The sequence below is a fragment of the Rattus norvegicus genome, chromosome 3, assembly GCF_021556685.1.
Source record: "Rattus norvegicus strain SHRSP/BbbUtx chromosome 3, alternate assembly SHRSP_T2T, whole genome shotgun sequence".
Lineage (NCBI taxonomy): Eukaryota > Metazoa > Chordata > Mammalia > Rodentia > Muridae > Rattus > Rattus norvegicus.
In genome coordinates, this window is record NC_141536.1 from 18,676,747 (window position 1) to 18,698,262 (window position 21,516).

At 40.1% G+C, this 21,516-nt stretch overlaps 1 protein-coding gene across 1 annotated transcript; it reads left to right on the forward strand.

Moving 5' to 3' along the window:
* Window positions 1-18,527: 18,527 nt before the first annotated feature.
* Or1j8b (olfactory receptor family 1 subfamily J member 8B) lies at window positions 18,528-19,466 on the forward strand. Its single transcript, NM_001000831.1, is given in 1 exon segment — window positions 18,528-19,466. A coding segment is annotated over 1 exon segment (939 nt).
* The last annotated feature ends 2,050 nt before the right edge of the window (window positions 19,467-21,516 follow it).

Consider the following 21,516-nt stretch of genomic DNA (forward strand, 5'->3'; position numbering starts at 1 on the left):
GATTAGTTTCTTGCTTCTTCTAGGGTGTAGCTTGCCTCCTTATGTCGGGCTTTACCATTTATTATCCTTTGCAGTGCTGGATTTGTAGAAAGATATTGTGTAAATTTGGTTTTGTCATGGAATATCTTGGTTTCTCCATCAATGTTAATTGAGAGTTTTGCTGGATACAGTAACCTGGGCTGGCATTTGTGTTCTCTTAGGGTCTGTATGACATCAGTCCAGGATCTTCTGGCCTTCATAGTTTCTGGCGAGAAGTCTGGTGTGATTCTGATAGGTCTCCCTTTATATGTTACTTGACCTTTTTCCCTTACTGCTTTTAATATTCTTTCTTTATTTTGTGCGTTTGGTGTTTTGACAATTATGTGACGGGAGGTGTTTCTTTTCTGGTCCAATCTATTTGGAGTTCTGTAGGCTTCTTGTATGTCTATGGGTATCTCTTTTTTAGGTTAGGTTAGGGAAGTTTTCTTCTATGATTTTGTTGAAGATATTTACTGGTCCTTTGAGCTGGGAGTCTTCACTCTCTTCTATACCTATTATCCTTAGGTTTGATTTTCTCTTTGAGTCCTGGATTTCCTGTATGTTTTGGACCAGTAGCTTTTTCTGCTTTACATTATCTTTGACAGTTGAGTCAATGATTTCTATGGAATCTTCTGCTCCTGAGATTCTCTCTTCCATCTCTTGTATTCTGTTGGTGAAGCTTGTATCTACAGCTCCTTGTCTCTTCTTTTGGTTTTCTATATCCAGGGTTGTTTCCATGTGTTCTTTCTTGATTGCTTCTATTTCCATTTTTAATTCCTTCAACTGTTTGATTGTGTTTTCCTGGAATTCTTTCAGGGATTTTTGTGTCTCCTCTCTATGGGCTTCTACTTGTTTATTTATGTTTTCCTGGAATTCTTTCAGGGATTTTTGCGATTCTTTCAGGCATTTTTGCGATTCCTCTCTGTAGGCTTCTACTTGTTCTCTAAGGGAGTTCTTCATGTCTTTCTTGAAGTCCTCCAGCATCATGATCATAAATGATTTTGGAACTAGATCTTGCTTTTCTGGTGTGTTTGGATATTCCATGTTTGTTTTGATGGGAGAATTGGGCTCCGATGGTGCCATGTAGTCTTGGTTTCTGTTGCTTGGGTTCCTGCGCTTGCCTCTCGCCATCACATTATCTCTAGTGTTACTTTGTTCTGCTATTTCTGACAGTGGCTAGACTGTCCTATAAGCCTGTGTGTCAGGAGTGCTGTAGACCTGTTTTCCTCTCTTTCAGTCAGTTATGGGGACAGAGTGTTCTGCTTTCGGGCGTGTAGTTTTTCCTCTCTACAGGTCTTCAGCTGTTCCTGTGGGCCTGTGTCTTGAGTTCACCAGGCAGCTTTCTTGCAGCAGAAAGGTTGGTCTTACCTGTGGTCCTGAGGCTCAAGTTAGCTCGTGGGGTGCTGCCCACGGGCTCTGTGCAGCGGCAGCAACCAGGAATACCTGTGCCGCCCCTTCCGGGAGCTTCAGTGCACCAGGGTTCCAGATGGTCTTTGGCTTTTTCCTCTGGCGTCCAAGATGTGTGTGCAGGGAGCAGTCTCTTCTGGTTTCCCAGGCTTGTCTGCCTCTCTGAAGGTTTAGCTCTCCGTCCCACGGGATTTGGGTGCAGAGAACTGTTTATCCGGTCTGTTTCTATCAGGTTCCGGCGGTGTCTCAGGCAGGGGTCCTGCCGCTCCTGGGCCCTCCCCCACGGGAGCCCAGAGGCCTTATACAGTTTCCTCTTGTGCCAGGGATGTGGGCAGGGGTGAGCAGTGTTGGTGGTCTCTTCCGCTCTGCAGCCTCAGGAGTCGGGACCTTAAGTTTCTTGAGAGTTAGTTGCTTGTTTCACTTAGGCTATACCACACAGCCCTCTGCTACATGTGTTTTGGGGGCCTCATATCAGTTAGTGTGTGCTTCCTGGTTGGTGGCTCAGTTTCTGAGAAATCTCAGGGGTCCAGGTTAGTTGAGACTGCTGATTTTCCGATGGGGTCACCCTCCTCCTCAGCTTCTTCTAATCTTTCCCACCAGCATCTGTGTTTTCTGTCTTTGGTTGGGTGTCAGTATATGCACCTGACTCTTTCAACTGCTTGTTGGGCCTCTCAGCCATGCATGCTAGGCTCCTGTCTGTAAGCACACAATAGCATCAGTAATTGTTCCAGGCCTTGGAGCCTCCCCTTGATCTGGGTCCCAATTTGGGCTAGTCACTACATGTCCTTTCCCCAGTCTCTTTTACATTTTTGTCTCTGCAGTTCTATTAAACAGGAACAATTCTGGGTCAGAGATTTTGACTGTGGGATGGCAACCCAATCCCTCCACTTGATGCCCTGTTTTTCTACTGGAGTTGTTCTCTATAAGTTCCCTCTCCCCACTGTTGGGCATTACATCTAAAGTCCCTCCCTCTGATTCCTGAGTGTCTTTCTCCTTCCAGGTCTCTGAAACACTCTAGAGGTCTCCCTTCTACTTCCTAAGATTTCCTGATTCCATTCTTTTTATTTTATTTTTTTATTGGATATTTTTTATATTTACATTTCAAATGTTATACCCTTTCACAGGCTCCTGTCCATAAGCCCCCTATCCCCTCAATCCCCTTCTTCTACAAGGGTGTTCTTCTCTCCATACACCCTTCCTTCCAACCCAATTCCCCTTCACTGGGGGGTACAACCTTGACAGGACCAAGGGCTTCTCCTTCCACTGGTGCCCAACAAGGCCATCCTTTGCTACAGGTGCAGAAGGAGCCAAGGGTCAGTCCATGTATAGTCTTTGGGTAGTGGTTTAGTCCCTGGGAGATCTGGTTGGTTGACTTTGTTCTTATGATGTTGCAAGCCCCTTCAGCTCTTTCAATCCTTTCTCTAATTCCTCCAACAGGGGTCCCATTTTCAGTTCAGTGATTTGCTGCTAGAATTTGCCTCTGTATTTGACATGCTCTGGCTGTATCTTTCAGGAGACATCTATATCTAGTTCCTGTCAGCATTCACTTCTTAGCTTCATTAATCTTATCTAGTTTTGGTGGCTGTATATATATGGGCCACATGTGGGGCAGGTTTGGAATGGCCATTCCTTTAGCCTCTGCTCCAAACTTTGCCTCCATATCTCCTCCTATGAATAGTTTTGTTCCTCCTTTTAAGAATGAGTGAAGCATGTGCATTTTGGTCACCCTTCTTCTTGAGCTTCATGTGGTCTGTGGATTGTATCTTGGGTAATTTGAGCTTTTGGACTAATGTCTACATATCAGTGATTGCATACCATGTTTGTTTTTCTGTGATTGGATTATCTCACTCAGGATGATATTTTCTAGTTCAATCCATTTGCCTATGAATTTCATGAAGTCATTGTTATTGATAGCTGAGTAGTGCTCCATTGTGTAGATGTACCACATTTTCTGTCTCCATTCCTCTGTTAGAGGACATAAACATCTCTAGCAATCCCAATCCTACATCTGATAGAGGGCTAATATCCAAAATATACAAAGAACTCAAGAAGGTAGACTCCAGAGAGCCAAATACCCTGTTAAAATGGGGTACAGAGCTAAACAAAAAAATCTCAACTGAGGAATATTGAATGGCTGAGAAGTACCTAAAGAAATGCTCAACATCCTTAGATATCAGGGAAATGCAAATCAAGACAATCCTGAGATTCCACCTCACACCAGTCAGAATGCCTAAGATAAAAAACTAAGGTGACAGCAGATGCTGGTGAGGATATGGAGAAAGAGGAACACATAGTGGAACACATGTCCCTGTGGCAATGTGGGGCATCTTTTGGGTATATGCCCAAGAGTTGTATACCTGGGTCTTCAGGTAGGCTTACTTCCAATTTTTCTGAGAAACTTCCAGATTGATTTCCAGAGTGGTGGTACCAGTTTACAATCCTACCAGCAATGAATGAGTGTTCATCTTTCTACACATTCTTGCCAACATATGCTGTCACCTGAATTTTTTTTATCTTAATCATTCTGATTGGTGTAAGGTGGAATCTCAGTGTTGTTTTGATTTGCATTTTCTGACTAAGAACTTTGAACATTTCTTAAATTGCTTCTCAGCCATTTGAGATTCTTTTTGTGAATTCTCTGTTTAGTTCTATACTGCATTTTAACATTCTATTTATTTATTTAAAATTGGATATATTATTTATTTACATTTCAAATGTTATCCCCTTTCTTAGTTTCTCCTCTGCAAACCCCTATCCTATACTTCCTTACCCTGCTTCTATGAGGGTGCTCCCCCATCCACCCCCCCATTCCCACCTCAGCATCCAAATATTTTTCTACATTGGGATATCAAGCCTTCAAAGGACCAAGGGCATCCCCTCCTATTGATGCCAGATAAGACCCCTTCTGCCCCTTCTGCCCCTTCTGCCCTTCTCTTAACTCCTCTACTGGGGTCCCTGTACTCAGTTCAAAGATTGGCTTTGAGCATCTGCATATGTATTGGTCAGGATCTGGCAGAGCTTCTCAGGAGACAGTTATATCAGGCTCCTGTCAGCAAGCACTTCTTGGCATCAGTAAGAGTGTCTGGGTTTGGTGTCTGCATGTGGAATGGATCCCCAGGTAGGGCAGTCTCTGGATAGTCTTTCCTTCAGTCTCTGCTCCACTCTTTATCTCTGTATTTCCTTTAGACAGGAGGAATTCGGGTTAAAATTTTTGAGATGGGTGGGTGGCCCCATCCCTCAACTGGGGAATGATCTTGACAGGTTCTCCCTCCCCTTTGTGGGTTATTTCAACTAACATCATCCCTGTGGTGTCATGGGAGGATCTTGTTTTCCTGGCAACTGGTTGCTACCCCTAGTTCCTCATCTCCCATTGCTACATGCATATGCTTAATTTTCTGGCTTTCTGTACATCTCCTCCATCTCCTCTCAGACACGATTCTGCCTCTCTTTTCCCTTCCCCCTCCTTTCTTCCTCCCAAGTCCCTCCCACTCTCTGCTTCCTTTGATTATTTTGGTCCCTCTTTGAAGTAGGAATTAAACATCTACTCTTTGGTCTTCCTTTCTCTTGAGCTTCACATGGTCTGTGGGACATATCCTGGGTATTCCAAGCTCTTTACCTACTATCTTCTTCTGAGTGAATACGTAACATGTGTGTTCTTTTGTGATTGAGTAATCTCACTCAGAATGATATTTTCTAGTTCCTTCCATTTGCCTGCAAATTTCATGAAGTTGTTTTTAATAGCTGAGTAGTATTCCACTGTGAAAATGTACCACATTTTCTGTATCCATTCCTTTGTTGAAGGATGTCTGGGATGTTTTCAGTTTCTGGCTAAGATAAATATGGCTGCTATGAACATAGTGGAACATGTGTCATTATTACATGTTAAAGCATCTTTTGGATATATGTTCAGGAGTGGTATAGCTGGGTCACAGGTAGTACTATGTCCAATTTTCTGAGGAACTGCTAGACTGATTTCCAGAGCTGTTGTACCAGTTTGCAAAACCACTAACAATGGAGGAGTGTTCCCTTTTCTCCACATCCTTGCCAGAATCTGCTGTCACTTGAGTTTTTAATCTTTGCCATTCTGACTGGTATGAGGTGGAATCTCAGGGTCTTTTGATTTTCCTTTCCCTGCTAACTAAGGTGTTAAATATTTCATTAGGTGCTTCTGGGCCATTTGAGTTTCCTCAGTTGAGAGTTCTCTGTTTAGCTCTGTACCCAATTTTAATAGGGTTATTTGATTCTCTGGAGTCTAACTTCTTGAGTTCTTTGTATATATTAGATATTAGCCCTCTATCAGATGTAGGATTAATAAAGATCTTTTCCCAATCTTTTGGTTGCCATTTTGTTTAGTTGACAGTGTCCTTTCAATATTATGAGGTCCCATTTGTGGATTCTTGATCTTAGAGCATAAGCCATTGGTGCTCTGTTCAGGACATTTTCTCCTGTGCCCATCTATTTGAGGATTTTCTCCAATTTCTCTTCTATTAATTTGAGTGTATCTGGTTTTATGTGGAGGTCCTTGATCCACTTGGAATTGAGCTTTGTAGAGGAAGATAAGAATGGATTGATTTTCATTCTTCTACATGCTGACCACCATTTGAACTAGCAACATTTATTGAAAATACTGTCATTTTTCCACTAGATGGTTTTAAGTTCTTCATCAGAGGTCAAGTGACCACACATGTGTGGGTTCATTTCTGGGTCTCCAATTCTATTCCACTGATCTACCTGTCTATCTCTCTACCAGTACCATGCAGTTTTGATCACTATTGCTCTGTAGTACAGCTTGAGGTCAGGAATTGGGATTCCCTTAGAAGTTCTTTTATTGTTGAGAATTGTTTTTGCAATCCTGGGTTTTTTGTTATTTCAAATGAATTTGCAAATTGCCCTTTATAACTCTATGATGAATTAAATAGGAATTTTGATGGGGTTTGCATTGAATCTGTAGAGTGCTTTTGGCCAAATGGCCATTTTTACTATATTAATCCCCCCAATCCATGAACATGGAGATCTTTCCATCTTTTTGAGACTCAAAGTTTTTGTCATATTGATCTTTGTCATGTTTGGTTAGAGTCATCCAAAGATATTTTATATTATTTGTGACTATTGTGAAAGATGTTATTTTTCTAATTTTTTCCCTAGCCTGTTTATCCTTTGAGTAGAGGAAGGCAACTGATTTGTTTGAGTTAATTTTATACCCAAACACTTTGCTGAAGTTGTTTATCAGGCTTAGTAGTTCCCTGGTGGAACTTTTGGGGTCACTTAAGTATACTATCATGTCATCTGCAAATAGTGATATTTTGACTTCTTCCTTTCCAATTTGTATCCCTTTGACCCCCTTTTGTTGTCTGAATGCTCTGGCTAGGACTTTGAGTACTATATTGAATTAGTAGGGAGAGAGTGGGCAGCCTTGTCTAGTCCCTGATTTTAGTGGGATTGTTTCAAGTTTCTCTCCATTTATTTTGATGTTGGCTACTGGTTTGCTGTATATTGTTTTTAGTATATTTAGGTATGGGCCTTGAATTCCTGATTTTTTCAAGATTTTTTTGGTTGTGAGCCTAGCCTTTAACGGCTGAGCCATCTCTCCAGCCCTTTTTTCAAGATTTTTAACATGAAGGTGTGTTGAATTTTGTCAAATTCTTTGTCAGCATCTAATGAGATGATCATGCGGTTTATTTCTTTGAGTTTGGTTACTAAGTGGATTATGTTGATGGATTACTGTTTATTGAACCATCCCTGCCCTTCTGAGATAAAGCCTACTTGATCATGATGGATCATCATTTTGATGTGTTCTTGGATTCGGTTTGTGAGAATTTTATTGAGTTATTTTGCATCTATAACCATAAAGGAAATTGATCTGAAGTTCTCTTTCTTTTTTGGGTGTTTTTGTGATTTAGGTATAAGCATAATTGTGGCTTCATTTAAGTATTTGGGTAGTGTTTCTTCTGTTTCTATTTTGCGGGATAATTTGGACAGTATTGGGATTAGGTCCTCTATGAAGGCCTGATAGACTTGTCCACTAAATTCATATGTTCCTGGGCTTTTTCTGATTGGGAGACTTTCAATAACTTCTTTAATATTTTAGGAGTTATGGGACTGTTTAGATGGTTTATCTGATATAACCTTGGTACCTGGTGTCTGTCTAGAAAGTTATCCATTTCATCCAGATTTTCCAGTTTTGTTGAATGTAGGGTTTCCTAGTAGGTTCTGCTGATTTTTGAATTTCCTCAGATTCTGTCTTTTCTTTTCTGATTTTGTTAATTAGGATACTCTCTTCGTGCCCTCTTGTTAGTCTGGCTAAGGGTTCATATATCTTTTTGACTTTCTCAAAGAACCAGCTCCTGGTTTATTGATTCCTTCTGTAGTTCTTTTTGTTTCTACTTGGTAGATTTCAGCCCTGATTTTGATTATTTCCTGCCTTCACCTCTTGGTATATTTACTTCTTTTTGTTCTAGATCATTCAGGTGTGTTATCAAGCTGTTAGTGTATGCTCTCTCCAGTTTCCTTTTGGAGATACTCAGAGCTATGAGCTTTCCTCTTAGCACTGCTTTCAATTGTTTCCCATAAATTTGGGTATGTTGTGCCTTCATTTTCATCATATTATAAGAAGTCTTTAATTTCTTTCTTTATTTCTTCCTCAACCAAGTTGTCATTGAGTAGAGCATTGTTCAACTTCCATGTTTATGTGGGCTTTATGTCATTTTTGTCGTTATTGAAAACTAGCCCTAGTCCGAGGTGATCTGATAGGATACATGGGGTTATTTCAATCTTCTTGTATCTGTTGAGGCCTGTTTTGTGACCAATTTTGTGGTCAGTTTTGGAGAAGGTGCCATGAGGTGCAGAGAAGAAGGCATATTGTTTTGTTTTAGGATGAACTGTTCTATAGTATCTGGTAAATCTGTTTGGTTCATAACTTCTATTAGTTTCTCTATGTCTCTGTTTAGTTTTTGTTTCCATGATCTGTCCATTGCTGAGACTCTCCCACTATTATTATGTGAGGTGCAATATGTTCTTTGAGCTTTAGTAAGGTTTCTTTTATGAGTGGAGGTGCCCTTGCATTTGGAGCATAGCTATTAAGGATTGAGAGTTCATCTTGGTTGATTTTTTCCTTTGATGAATATGAAGTGTCCTTCCTTATCTTTTTTTGATGATTTTTTGTTGAAAATCGATTTTATTCAATATTAGAATGGCTACTCCAGCTTGCTTTTTTGGACCATTTGATTGGAAAGTGGTTTTCCTGCCTTTTACTCTGAGGTAGTGTCTGTCTTTGTCTCTGAGGTGTGTTTCCTGTAGGCAGCAAAATGCTGGATCCTCTTTATGTATCCAGTCTATTAGTCTATGTCTTTTTAGTGGGGAATTGAGTACATTGATATTAAGAGATATTAAGGAATAATGATGGTTGTTTCCTGGTTTTTTTGTTGTTAGAGGTGGAATTATGTTCATGTGGCTCTTTTCTTTTTGTTTGTTGCAAGAAAACTACTTTCTTGCTTTTTCTAGGGTACAATTTTCCTCCTTGTGTTGTAGTTTTCTATCTATTATTCTTTAGGGTTGAATTTGTGGAAAGATATTGTGTAAATTTGGTTTTGTCATGGGATATCTTGGTTTCTCCACCCATGTTAATTGAGAGTTTTGCTGGATATAGTACTTAGGGTTCTCTTAGGGTCTGTATGGCATCTGCCCAGGATCTTCTTGCTTACTCCTAGTCTCTGATGGGAATTCTGGTGTAATTCTGATAGGTCTGCCTTTACATGTTACTTGATCTATTTCCCTTACTGCTTTTAATATTCTTTCTTTGTTTTGTGCATTTGGTGGTTTGACTATTATATGACAGGAGGAATTTCTTTTCTGGTCCAATCTATTTGGAGTTCTGTAGGCTTCTTGTATGCTTATGGGCATCTCTTTCTTTGCATTAGGGAAATTTTGTTCTACAATTTTGTTGAAGATATTTACTGGCCCTTTAAGAGTCTTTGCTCTTTTCTCTACCTATTATTTTTGATCTTCTCATTGTGTCCTAGATTTCCTGGATGTTTTGTGTTAGGGGCTTTTTGCCTTTTACATTTTCTCTGGTGGTTGTGCCAATGTTTTCTATGGTATCTTCTGCTCCTGAGATTCTCTCTTCTATATCTTGAATTCTGTTGGTGATGCTTGTGTTTATGACTCCTGATTTCTTTCCTAGCTTTTCTATCTCCAGTGTTGTTTCCCTTTTCAATTTCTTTAATGTTTCTTTTTCCAGTTTTAGATCTTGGATGGCTATGTTTAATTCCTTCACCGGTTTGGTTGTGTTTTCCTGTAATTATTTAAGGGATTTTTGTCTTTCTCTTTAAATTCTTCTACTTGTTTACCTGTGTTGTCCAGTATTTCTCTAAGGGAGTTATTTATGTCCTTCTTAAATCCTCTCTCATCATCATGATATCTGATTTCAAATCTAAATCTTGCTTTTCTGTCATGTGGGGATATCCAGTATTTGCTTTGGTAGAAGAACTGGGCTCTGATGATGGCAAGTAGTCTTCAGGTTGTCATCAGGTTGTTTCTGTTGTTAGCTGGTCTTGCTGTCTCTGACAATGGCTTGATCCTACTGTAAACCTGTGTGCCAACACTCCTGGATACCAGCTTTCTTTCAGTGGGATCTGGATATGGAGATCTGTGGGACTGGGTTAGCTCTGGGTTCAGGCAGAAACTGGAAGTAGCAATCTGCTCCTGGGTTTCTATGTCCTGAGGGCTCCAAATGGGTCCCTTGGAGCAGAAGTGGTGGTCTTCCCTCTGCTCTCTGGTGTGCCAGTGTTCATGGAGACTGGCTTTCAGTTCTGGTTGCAGGCAGGATCTGTAAGGATCCTGTCCCTGACTGCTCCTAATTTCCTATGTCTAGAGGGCTCTAGGCGGGTTCTTCTTGGGCCAGGAATGTGAGCAGAAGTGGTGGCCTCCCCTGAGCTCTCAGGATTGTCCTCACTCTCAGAGTCCAGCTCTCTACCTAGGGTATTTGAGTACAGAGAGTTGTGGGATCAGCTCAGCTCTGGGCACAGGCAGATACTTGAAGGATCCTGTTCCAGACTGCTCCTGGGTTAATGTGTCCTGATGGCTCCAGGTGGGTCCCTTGGAGCAGAAGTGGTGGTCTTATCTCTGTTCTCAGGTACCCCTACATTATTATCCTTGCTAACATTGACAGTGATGTAGAAGTTTTATCTTGGTAGGGTGGTCTCAAATTCAAGCTGGAAATGGCTAGTTACTCCCATAATATTTGTGCCATTATTGCCCCTAGAATTCATAAAAGTAACTGAATAACAAACCTCTAGCAGTTTCATTTTGTATTTGAAAAAGTTTATTGTGCAATAAAATTATTGTTATTTTCCTTATTTGAGAGTTTCATGCAATTATGTGGTATGTGCATATTTTGCTACCTCAATTCTTATTGCAGTTTGCAGGGTTCACAGCTAGGTAAGACTGATTTTTTTCCATAGCACCTTTGTGTACTATGAAAGCTATCCAGTAGGAATGTTTCTGCCAACATTGGATTGTTGGATTTCTACATGTTCTATGACTTTAAGTATGTCATTTCTTCAGCAATAGAGTCTCATGGTTACCCTCCAGAACATGATATTGAGACCCTAATATTACTATTCTTGGAACAAATTTATAATTTATAATATGTCTGTGTCCACATTTTTATACTTTTTACTGGATTTTTCATGTATTGTCCATTTAGTTTTATTTTATTAATTCACACCATAATAACTACTATTTCTTGTTTATATACTTGGCTTTAGTTTAGTTTTTCATTTTGCTAGAGCCTTGTGGTATATCATTATATTATTTGTTTAAAGTCTGCCTGGATTAAAAAATAGAAAAGATTATTTTATTTAATAACTGTGTTTTGCCTGTGTGTATGACTGTGTGCTACTCATATGCCCACCTGCCACGGAGTTCAGAAGAAGGCATTGGATCCCCCAGAACCAGAGTTATAAAGGTTTGTGAGTTGTTATGTAAATGCTGAGAATTAAACCTAGTTCTTTTGGAAAAGCAGCCACTGCTCTTTACCCACTGAGTCATTTCTCCAGCACAATCTTTTGCTCTCTCTCTCTCTCTCTCTCTCTCTCTCTCTCTCTCTCTGTGTCTGTGTGCGCGCATGTGCGCATGCGTGTGCATGCACAGAGTATGTCAGAGGACTACTTTCAGGAGTAAGTTGTTTCCTTCCATCATGTAGGTTCAGACATTGAATTCCTGTCATCAGGCTTGGGGTCATGCAACACTTAAGCCATCTCACTGGGCCCTTTTTAAAAATGTGAACACTTATAGCTATGAACATTTCTTGTACCACTGCCTTATTTGTATCCCAGAATATCTGTGTAGTCATGCTAGCATTTTTCATTTGTTTCTAGGCATAAAATTCTATATTTGATTGAGATCTAGCTAAGACCCTTGACTCAGACTCACTTGGACGTTCATGTCAAATTTCCCAGGCTAGCAGTGGTGTAAGGTGAAGGAAACTTTAAGAAGTGGGGTCTACCAATCACAGAAAAACACACATGGTATGCACTCATTGATAAGTGGCTATTAGCCCAAATGCTTGAATTACCCTAGATGCCTAGAACAAATGAAACTCAAGACGGATGATCACTCCTTCTTTAAAAGGGAACAAGAATACCCTTGGCAGGGAAGAGAGAGGCAAAGATTAAAACAGACACAGAAGGAACACCCATTCAGAGCCTGCCCCACATGTGGCCCATACATATACAGCCATCCAATTAGACAAGATGGATGAAGCAAAGAAGTGCAGGCCGACAGGAGCCAGATGTAGATCGCTCCTGAGAGACACAGCCAGAATACAGCAAACACAGAGGTGAATGCCAGCAGCAAACCACTGAACTGAGAATAGGACCCCCGTTGAAGGAATCAGAGAAAGAACTGGAAGAGCTTGAAGGGGCTCGAGACCCCATATGAACAACAATGCCAAGCAACCAGAGCTTCCAGGGTCTAAGCCACTACCTAAAGACTATACATGGACTGACCCTGGACTCTGACCTCATAGGTAGCAGTGGATATCCTAGTAAGAGCACCAGTGGAAGGGGAAGCCCTGGGTCCTGCTAAGACTGAATCCCCAGTGAACGTGATTGTTGGGGGGAGGGCGGCAATGGGGGGAGGATGGGGAGGGGAACACCCATAAAGAAAGGGAGGGGGAGGGGGAAGAGGGTGTTTGCCCAGAAACCGGGAAAGGGAATAACACTCGAATTGTATATAAGAAATACTCAAGTTAATAATAATAAAAAAAAAGAAGTGGGGTCTACCAGCTATACCTCTCTTGGGCATATACCCAAAAGATGCTCCAACATATAACAAAGATACATGCTCCACTATGTTCATTGCAGCCTTATTTATAATAGCCAGAAGCTGGAAAGAACCCAGATGCCCTTCAACAGAGGAATGGACACAGAAAATGTGGTACATCTACACAATGGAATATTACTCAGCTATCAAAAACAATGACTTTATGAAATTCATAGGCAATTCATGGATGGAACTGGAAAATATCATCCTGAGTGAGGTAACCCAATCACAGAAAAACACACATGGTATGAACCCATTGATAAGTGGATATTAGCCCAAATGCTTGAATTACCCTAAATGCACAGAACACATGAAACTCAAGAAGGATGACTAAAATGAGGATGCTTCACTTCTTCTTTAAATGGGGAACAAGAATACCATTGGGAGGGGCTAGGGAGACAAAGTTTAGACTAGAGACTGAAAGAACGCCCATTCAGAGCCTGTCCCACATGTGGTCCATACATATACATCCACCAAACTAGATAAGATGGATGAAGCAAAGAAGTGCAGGCTGACAGGAACAGGATGTAGATCTCTCCTGAGAGACACAGCCAGAATACAGCAAATACATAGGTGAATGCCAGCAGCAAACCACGGAACTGAGAACGGTGCCCCCATTGGAGGAATCAGAGAAAGGACTGAAAGAGCTTGAAGGGGTTTGAGACCCCATATGAACAACAATGCCAACCAACCAGAGCTTCCAGGGACTAAGCCACTACCCAAAGACTATACATGGACTGACCCTGGGCTCCAACTGCATAGGTAGCAATGAATAGCCTAGAAAGGGCACCAGTGGAAGGGGAAGCCGAGGGTCCTGCCAAGACTGAACCCCCAGTGAAGGGTATTGTTGAGGGGAGGGCAGTAATGGGGGGAGGATAGAGAAGGGGACACCCATATAGAAGGGGAGGGGGAGGAGCTAGGGAGATGTTGGCCTGGAAACCGGGAAAGGGAATAACGATTGTAATGTAAATAAGAAATACCCAATTTAATAAAGATGGAGAAAAAAAAGAAGTGGGATCTATAGTAGGAGGTTCTTTTGGGCTTCCAATTAGTGACACAATTAGGCCTTTACCTTCCATGCATTCCCATCATGATGTGCTTCTTCATCATAGGTGGGAAATAATGGAGAAAACTACTCATGGTTGAAAGGTCCAAAACTGGATAAAATATTCTAGACTTTGCCAGTTTATTGCATCACATATTTTTGTGATAGTGGCAGGTTCATGACTAATATAGAATCCTTGATATGGAGGACATATATAGCTAGGTGACTCTTGGATGAGAAGTTCAGTGTCTGCTCAGCTACTAGCCCTCTGGGCAAGCTCCTCCCCAAGGACTGGCAGGAATTGAAGCTCATTATTGTGTTTGATTATTTTTCCTAGCCAGAGCTCTGGAACTCTGCCCAAGTCTTTTTGTATCCTCCCACTTATTTATCTAGAACTCAAGGATAGACAGAGAAAAGCCAGGAGGTTATTATTTTTTTCTTGATGGTCTTAATGAAATCCAAAGTCTCAGAGATATGTGTTTGTTATCTGGTGCCTGAGTAAACCAAGGGCTGATAGAAGTCAGAAGGAGCTGGGAGCTCTTGGTGGGCAAGGTGTGTCTTTGTTTCTATATGTCTTTGCATATGGACTCCATGTATATTCTCTCTCTCTGTATGTATGCTTACATACATATACATATTTTATGTCTTGTAAAATGTGGCATTTTATTGCTTGTAAAATGTTAATATATTTACTCCTTGAGATTTCCTCATTGTGTGTGTGTTTGTGTGTGTGTGTGTTTGTGTGTTTGTGTTATGTAACTGACTAGTTTTTCCACCTCTAGATCCAGAACACACAAATCTGAATTATGCCTACAAGTGTTGGTCATTTATATGTGTTTTGGAGTCTCCAAATCAGTTCATTTATTCTAAAATATTTGCCATGCTCTCGTTTGGTTAACTCCTCCCTTTTTATATAATGGCAGATACAGTCAAGAAGAGGATATTGAAAGGTCTGAACACAAGATGTATTCAGCAGTCTGAAACCGTTTACTGTACTTGTTTGTTTTTACTCATGTGGGTGTGACCTTGCATTTTATATGAATCATATACTGTATATAATTGCATGTCACTGAGAGTAGTATGTGTGTGTGTATGTATGTGTTTGTGTGTGTGTGTGTTTTGCTATTTTAATTATTAAGAGGTAATGTTCTTGTAATATACCTGTGAGTGAAAGGGGCTTAGAGCTTCACTGACTGAACAGCTTCATGTATGTTAGGCACAGATTAGTGGGAACCTGAATTGTTGTTCTGAGTGGAGATGTATGTGTGCACAGTGTATATGTTTTGTTCCCTGTGGAGATGAGGGATATGTATGTAATTGGTATTTTAAAAATACTTTTATTCATTTATTTTTTATTTGATATTTTCTTTACATTTCAAATGTTATCTCCTTTCCTGGTTTCCCCTCTGAAAACCCCCTCTCCCATCCCTCCTCCCTCTGTTTCTGTGAGGGTGCTCCCCCACCCACTTATCCACTCCCTCTCTCCTCCCTGCCCTGGCATTCCCCTACATGCCTCTACACTGGGACATCAAATCTTCACAGGACCAAGGGCCTCTCCTCCCATTGATACTCAACAAGGTCATTCTCTAACTCCTACATTGGGAACCTCATTCTCAATCCAATGGTTGGCTGCGAGCATCTATCTCTGTATTTGTCAGGATCTGGAAGAGCCTCTCAGGTGACAGCCATATCAGGCCCCTGCCAGCATGTACTTCTTGGCATCCTCAATTGTGTCTGGGTTTGGTGACTGTATATAGGATGGATCCCCAGGTGGGGCAACCTCTGGTAGTTTTTAAGTGTCATTTCCATGATCTTTTTGATTTTGCATTTTGGTTGTCTTTTGTCTGTGTTTTTGTTCCTGTGTATGTGTGTGTATATGTGCCTATATTGAGGATATGATCTTATCCCACTGAGGGGTAATTGTATTGTTGAGTGTGTTGTGCTGCTTTTAAAGTGTCTGCATGTGAGAGTTATTCATGTGTTTTGTGTAAAATATTGCATATTAGTTATGAATTTATTGTTATTACTCTTTAAATACTGTACCTTGTTTAGGACAACTGTTCCTGGTCAATCACAAATCAACAACTCAAATGTCTGCATATACAGTCAATGTCTGTTTCATCTGTGTGTTCTTGAGGCTCTGGTTGGTACCTGAAAAGTCAATTATCTCCTTAGTAGTCTTTCAACAGTTGTGATTCTGCATAGGACAAATAGCTAATATGTATTTCCTTACCATATAGCTCCTATCTAAGAAGAGATCAGCATCAGTAAGCCATAATTGTGTCTAATCACCAATATGGATACTATCAATTTTTTTGTGACTGTAACTAGTGAGTTCAGCTGGAAATAGATTCATTATGCAAGAACAGTGACTAGCCTAACTTTCCAGACATATTTTGAGGAATAAACAAACCAATATATAATATAAATTATTGAAAACCAGGCTTGGTAATGGTAGTCAGCAAGAAGAAGTTATTGCCTTTCCCCAAGTCCAATGTTTGGCTGCTGGAGGTTCATTAGTTCACTATTATCTAGAGAAAGAACACATAGAAACCAGGGAAATTTCCCCTTTCAGAATTGCTCTCACACCTCATAGTCATAAGTTGACTTCTTCCTGCAAGAAATTTCCTACTGTAGTGTTTCAGGGGTTGTAAGTGCTTTCCTTTTGCTTCCCGAGGTGTTACAGAATCTTTTAGTGAGCAGACAGGCCTCTGCACTGACATCTGGTCACCATTTTTCTTGGGACCCATACTTTGTAATAACCTGTGCCCTGGTGAAGGTAAAAGTTCCTACAGGATGACTCTCTGCCATGTCTCAGCAAAGACATGTCACCTCTCACAACATCTCTGTCCAAGGTTAAGTTTAATTTATTTGTGTTCTTCTCCACCCAACCCCATCTCTTTATGTGTGTGAATGCAGCCATGTCATACAGCAGGTGTGCAGGTCAGAGGAAAACTTGGAATTGGTTCTCTCCTTCCACCATATCATTCCAGGGATCAAAATCAGTCCATCATGTCTGACAAGTACCTTTATCCACCAAGCCATTGTGCTCAAACTTTCCAATGCTTCAATCCTTTAATACAAGAATTATGGTTGGTGATCATATGTTTTATTTGCTACTTCCTAACTTTGCTACTGTTATAAATCATAATACAATTTTTTTGAAGATTAAGGTTCACCAAAGGGTTCATGACCCAGAGGTTGAAAACAATTGTGACTGTCTTGTTGGTCCAAAATACATACTTATTGCTTTGAAAGAAATTAAACTTGGAAATCTCTCATAAACTGCATGATATATAAAATATGAGTGGCACTCTTTTGTAGGGTTTTTGAAAAAAACTGTCATGGGCATTTTATAGCATCTTTGGAAACTTTACTGAGTAAGGAATGTATTTCCGTTAGAAATGACTAAGAGCATGGATTCTGTCAGTTAAAAACAAATTGAGATTTGATCTGATACACTTGCAGATGACTTAGATACTCTAAATTTTTCACTGTTAAAATGGGTATAATAACACATGTCCAGAAGGACCATGGTGAGGATTGAATTAGAAAATGTTTGTAAACCACTGAGATTGGTATTTGATGCTAATTTAATGTTGCCTTGGACAAGACCTGCACACTTTTGGTAACAGGTAATTTGTAAGGACTCAGAACAGTTAAGATTTTAATAATTCTGTTTTGTTTTAAAGTGTTTACATTATTAAAAGTAATAAATAATTATCACATAATTGTTTATTTATATTTGAATATATTAAAATTGCACATATGAGATTTTAACAGTATTTTCTTCTTATAGTTTTCCAAGAAAAGCTAGGATGTGTTGTAGAAAAGAGAGTAAATAAGTCTTAATTCTTGGAATTATAATTCTTAGTAGCTGGGAAAAACAAACAAACAAACAAACAAACAAACAACCCCATGTAAATGATGGATGCCTGTTTCTTACTGTCCATTTCCAATTTCAGAATAAAGTACTGAGTCTGTCTTGATAGATACGAAGACACAATCTCCTACACAGACACTTCACTGTTTGTTCAATGCTATTGTTCATGTCCTTAAACATGAGTATGTGATGAGGTCAAGACTCTTTCTAAGCAAATGTGGGTTAAGCCAAGTGCTGCTAACCTTAGTTTCTTTGGAAAGACATTTATGTAATGTGAAGGTGAGATGTACCATTAAAATTAGAATAGTAGATGCTTATTTATTATTCATGCTCTAAAAATCAAAATGAGCATTGCTGGAGTTAAGTAGAGTGGAGGAGTGACTAATTGGTGGGCGTGGAGGACTATGCTGAACATGACATATGACATACTTAAATAAATATATTTTAATGAAATCTATCACTAAGTTACAATACTCGTCAATAAACATTTAGAAAAACAGGAATAAATTTCTGTATCAAAACAAGCAAAAATCCCTCCAAAATTTAAATTTAAAATGAGCTAATATGCACACATGGTATTCTCCATAGCCTATGAATGCCGGGATTTTTATTATTGTAGTGCAGATAAAGAAGTAGCATTTAATATCAATTGTATATTGCCAAAAGAAGCTTCTTTTAAGTAAAAAGTAATTAGAAACCAAACTGTGAAAAATTCTCCAGTCTCATGTGCTGACTAATTACTTACATCTAAAGCAAAAAAGAACCATACGGAAAAGATGGTTGCAATAATATCATAGTCATCCTCCCTGGTGTTTCATCTTTTTTCTAATTCCCAGAAGAGTCAAGAGAAGCATGAGGAAGGAGAACCAGAGTACTGTGTTTGAGTTCCTCCTCCTGGGACTCCCCATCAGACCAGAGCATCAGAATGTCTTCTTCACTCTGTTCCTGGCCATGTACCTGACCACAGTGCTGGGGAACCTGCTCATCATCCTGCTCATCAGGCTGGACTCTCACCTCCACACCCCCATGTACTTCTTCCTCAGCCACTTGGCCTTCACAGACATCTCCCTTTCATCCGTTACAGTCCCTAAAATGCTGATGAATATCCAGGCTCAGCAACATTCCATCTCCTACAAGGGCTGCATCTCTCAGATGTATTTTTTTGTTCTGTTTGGCTGCCTGGACAATTTCCTTCTTGCAGTGATGGCCTATGACAGATATGTGGCCATCTGTCATCCACTGCACTACATCACTGTCATGAGGGAGGAGCTCTGTTTCTTCCTAGTTGCTGCATCCTGGTTCTTCTGTTGTGTCCATGCCCTGCTGCACACCCTCCTCTTGATCCAACTGTCCTTCTGTGCCAGCAATATCATCCATAACTTCTTCTGTGATCTCACTCCCCTACTGGAGTTGAGCTGCTCAGACATCTCCCTCAATAAGCTAGTAATTTTCACTGAAGGAGGCTTACTTTTCATCCTGCCTCTGAGTAGCGTCATGGGCTCTTATATTCTCATAGGATGCACTGCCTTGAAGGCCCCCTCCACAAAGAGATTTATTAAAACCTTTTCTACCTGTGGCTCTCATCTCCTTGTGGTGTTTTTGTACTATGGTACAGTTGCATGTGAGTACTTTTTCTCTTCATTCCAGAACTCCAGTGACAAAGACATAGTTGCTTCTGTATTTTATGCAGTAGTCACACCCTTGATGAACCCTTTCATCTATAGCTTGAGGAACAGAGATATAAAACAGGCTCTAGAAATAGTTGTTACTAGGATCAACTGCTTTAAGTGAGAGATATTCACCCCAGTTATGAATACTTAGCTGTATATTCCCTAAAATTATTATATAGTTGTTATTTCTCTGTGTTTAATATAGTAGCATTATTATATTGGTATTATGTGCAGGATTTTGTTTTTGCTTGGTTGTTTTGGTGTGGTTCTGTAGTTTACCTCAGGGACTCACTAATGGGAGACTCCATCTTATGTCCTGTACAGTGTTCTTATTATATTAACTGGTTCAAGGTTAAATCTTGAGTTGTTTGATCTCTATCATTAGTCTTTGCTTCCTCATCATTCTACCAATTCAACATTATGATCTATGCCCATTGAACTGATTCATGTATTGTGGTGTGCTTAAGCAGGCTTTTATTGATTTTATGTTCTTTGTATACATTTCTTCCCAAATGGAAAGTTCTGATATCACATTACTAGCTTGAAATCAGACATCATGGGAATGATTATAGTATGGAAACTGACCAGTCCTGCAAACATGCATTATTCAGTCAGCACACATAATAGCACTTATACTTGGATGAGAATTCATTTAATCTTTATTGACATTCTCTGCCTTGTTATGTGTACTTTTCTTAGTAGCAAAAGAAGGCCATCTTTTTTACCTTGTTTGGCATCGATGGTAGGAGAGGCCCTTGGTCCTGTGAAGGATCAATGCCCCAGTCTGGGGGAATGCCAGGGCAGGGAGGTGTGAGGCAGTGGCTGAGTGGGTAGGGGAGCACCCTCATGGAGGAAGGGGGTGGGGAAGAGGATAGGAAGTTTTTAGAGGGGAAAGCAGGAAGGGGGAAATATTTGAAATGTAGATAAAGAAATATCTATGTTCATAGCAGCCTTATTTATAATAGCCAAAAGCTGGAAAGAACCCAGATAACCTCAACAGAGGAATAGATACAGAAAATGTGGTACATCTACACAATGGAGTATTACTCACTATCCAAAACAATGACTTTATGGAATTCATAGGCAAATGGATGGAACTGGAAAATATCATCCTGAGTGAGGTAACCCAATCACAGAAAAACACACATGGTATGCACTCATTGATAAGTGGATATTAGCCCAAATGGTTGAATTGCCCTAGATGCACAGAACACACGAAACTCAAGAAGGATGACCAAAATGCGGATGCTTCACTCCTGCTTTAAAAGGGGAACAAAATACCCTTGGGAGGGGATAGGGAAGCAAAGTTGAGACTAGAGACTGAAGGAACACCCATTCATAGCCTGTCCCACATGTGGCCCATACATATACAACCACCAAACTAGATAAGATGGATGAAGCAAAGAAGTGCAGGTTGACAGGAACTGGATGTAGATCTCTCCTGAGAGATACAGCCAGAATATGGCAAATACATAGGTGAATGCCAGCAGCAAACCACGGAACTGAGAACGGGGCCCCCGTTGAAGGATTCAGAGAAAGGACTGAAAGAGCTTGAAGGGGCTTGAGACCCCATATGAACAACAATGCCAACCAACCAGAGCTTCCAGGGACCAAGCCACTACCCAAAGACTATACATGGACTGACCCTGGGCTCCAACTGCATAGGTAGCAATGAATAGCCTAGAAAGGGCACCAGTGGAAGGGGAAGCCGATGGTCCTGCCAAGACTGAACCCCCAGTGAAGGGTATTGTTGAGGGGAGGGCAGTAATGGGGGGAGGATAGAGAAGGGGACACCCATATAGAAGGGGAGGGGGAGGAGCTAGGGAGATGTTGGCCTGGAAACCGGGAAAGGGAATAACGATTGTAATGTAAATAAGAAATACCCAATTTAATAAAGATGGAGAAAAAAGAAATATCTAATAAAAATTACAAAAGAATATCATCTTTTTATTTATCAGAGAATACATATTTTTCAGTAATTTTACTTTTCTAAATCCTAACATATATGATGTATCCATTTTGTAACAATGTAAAGTCAATATTTTTTCTGTTTATGCACTTTGAAAATTATATTTTTAGGAAATTTAATTATCATTTAATGTAACTGTGGTACATGTGGATTTATATTTTCTTTACTGTTCTTTTCTGTTTAAGATATTTATTACAAACAT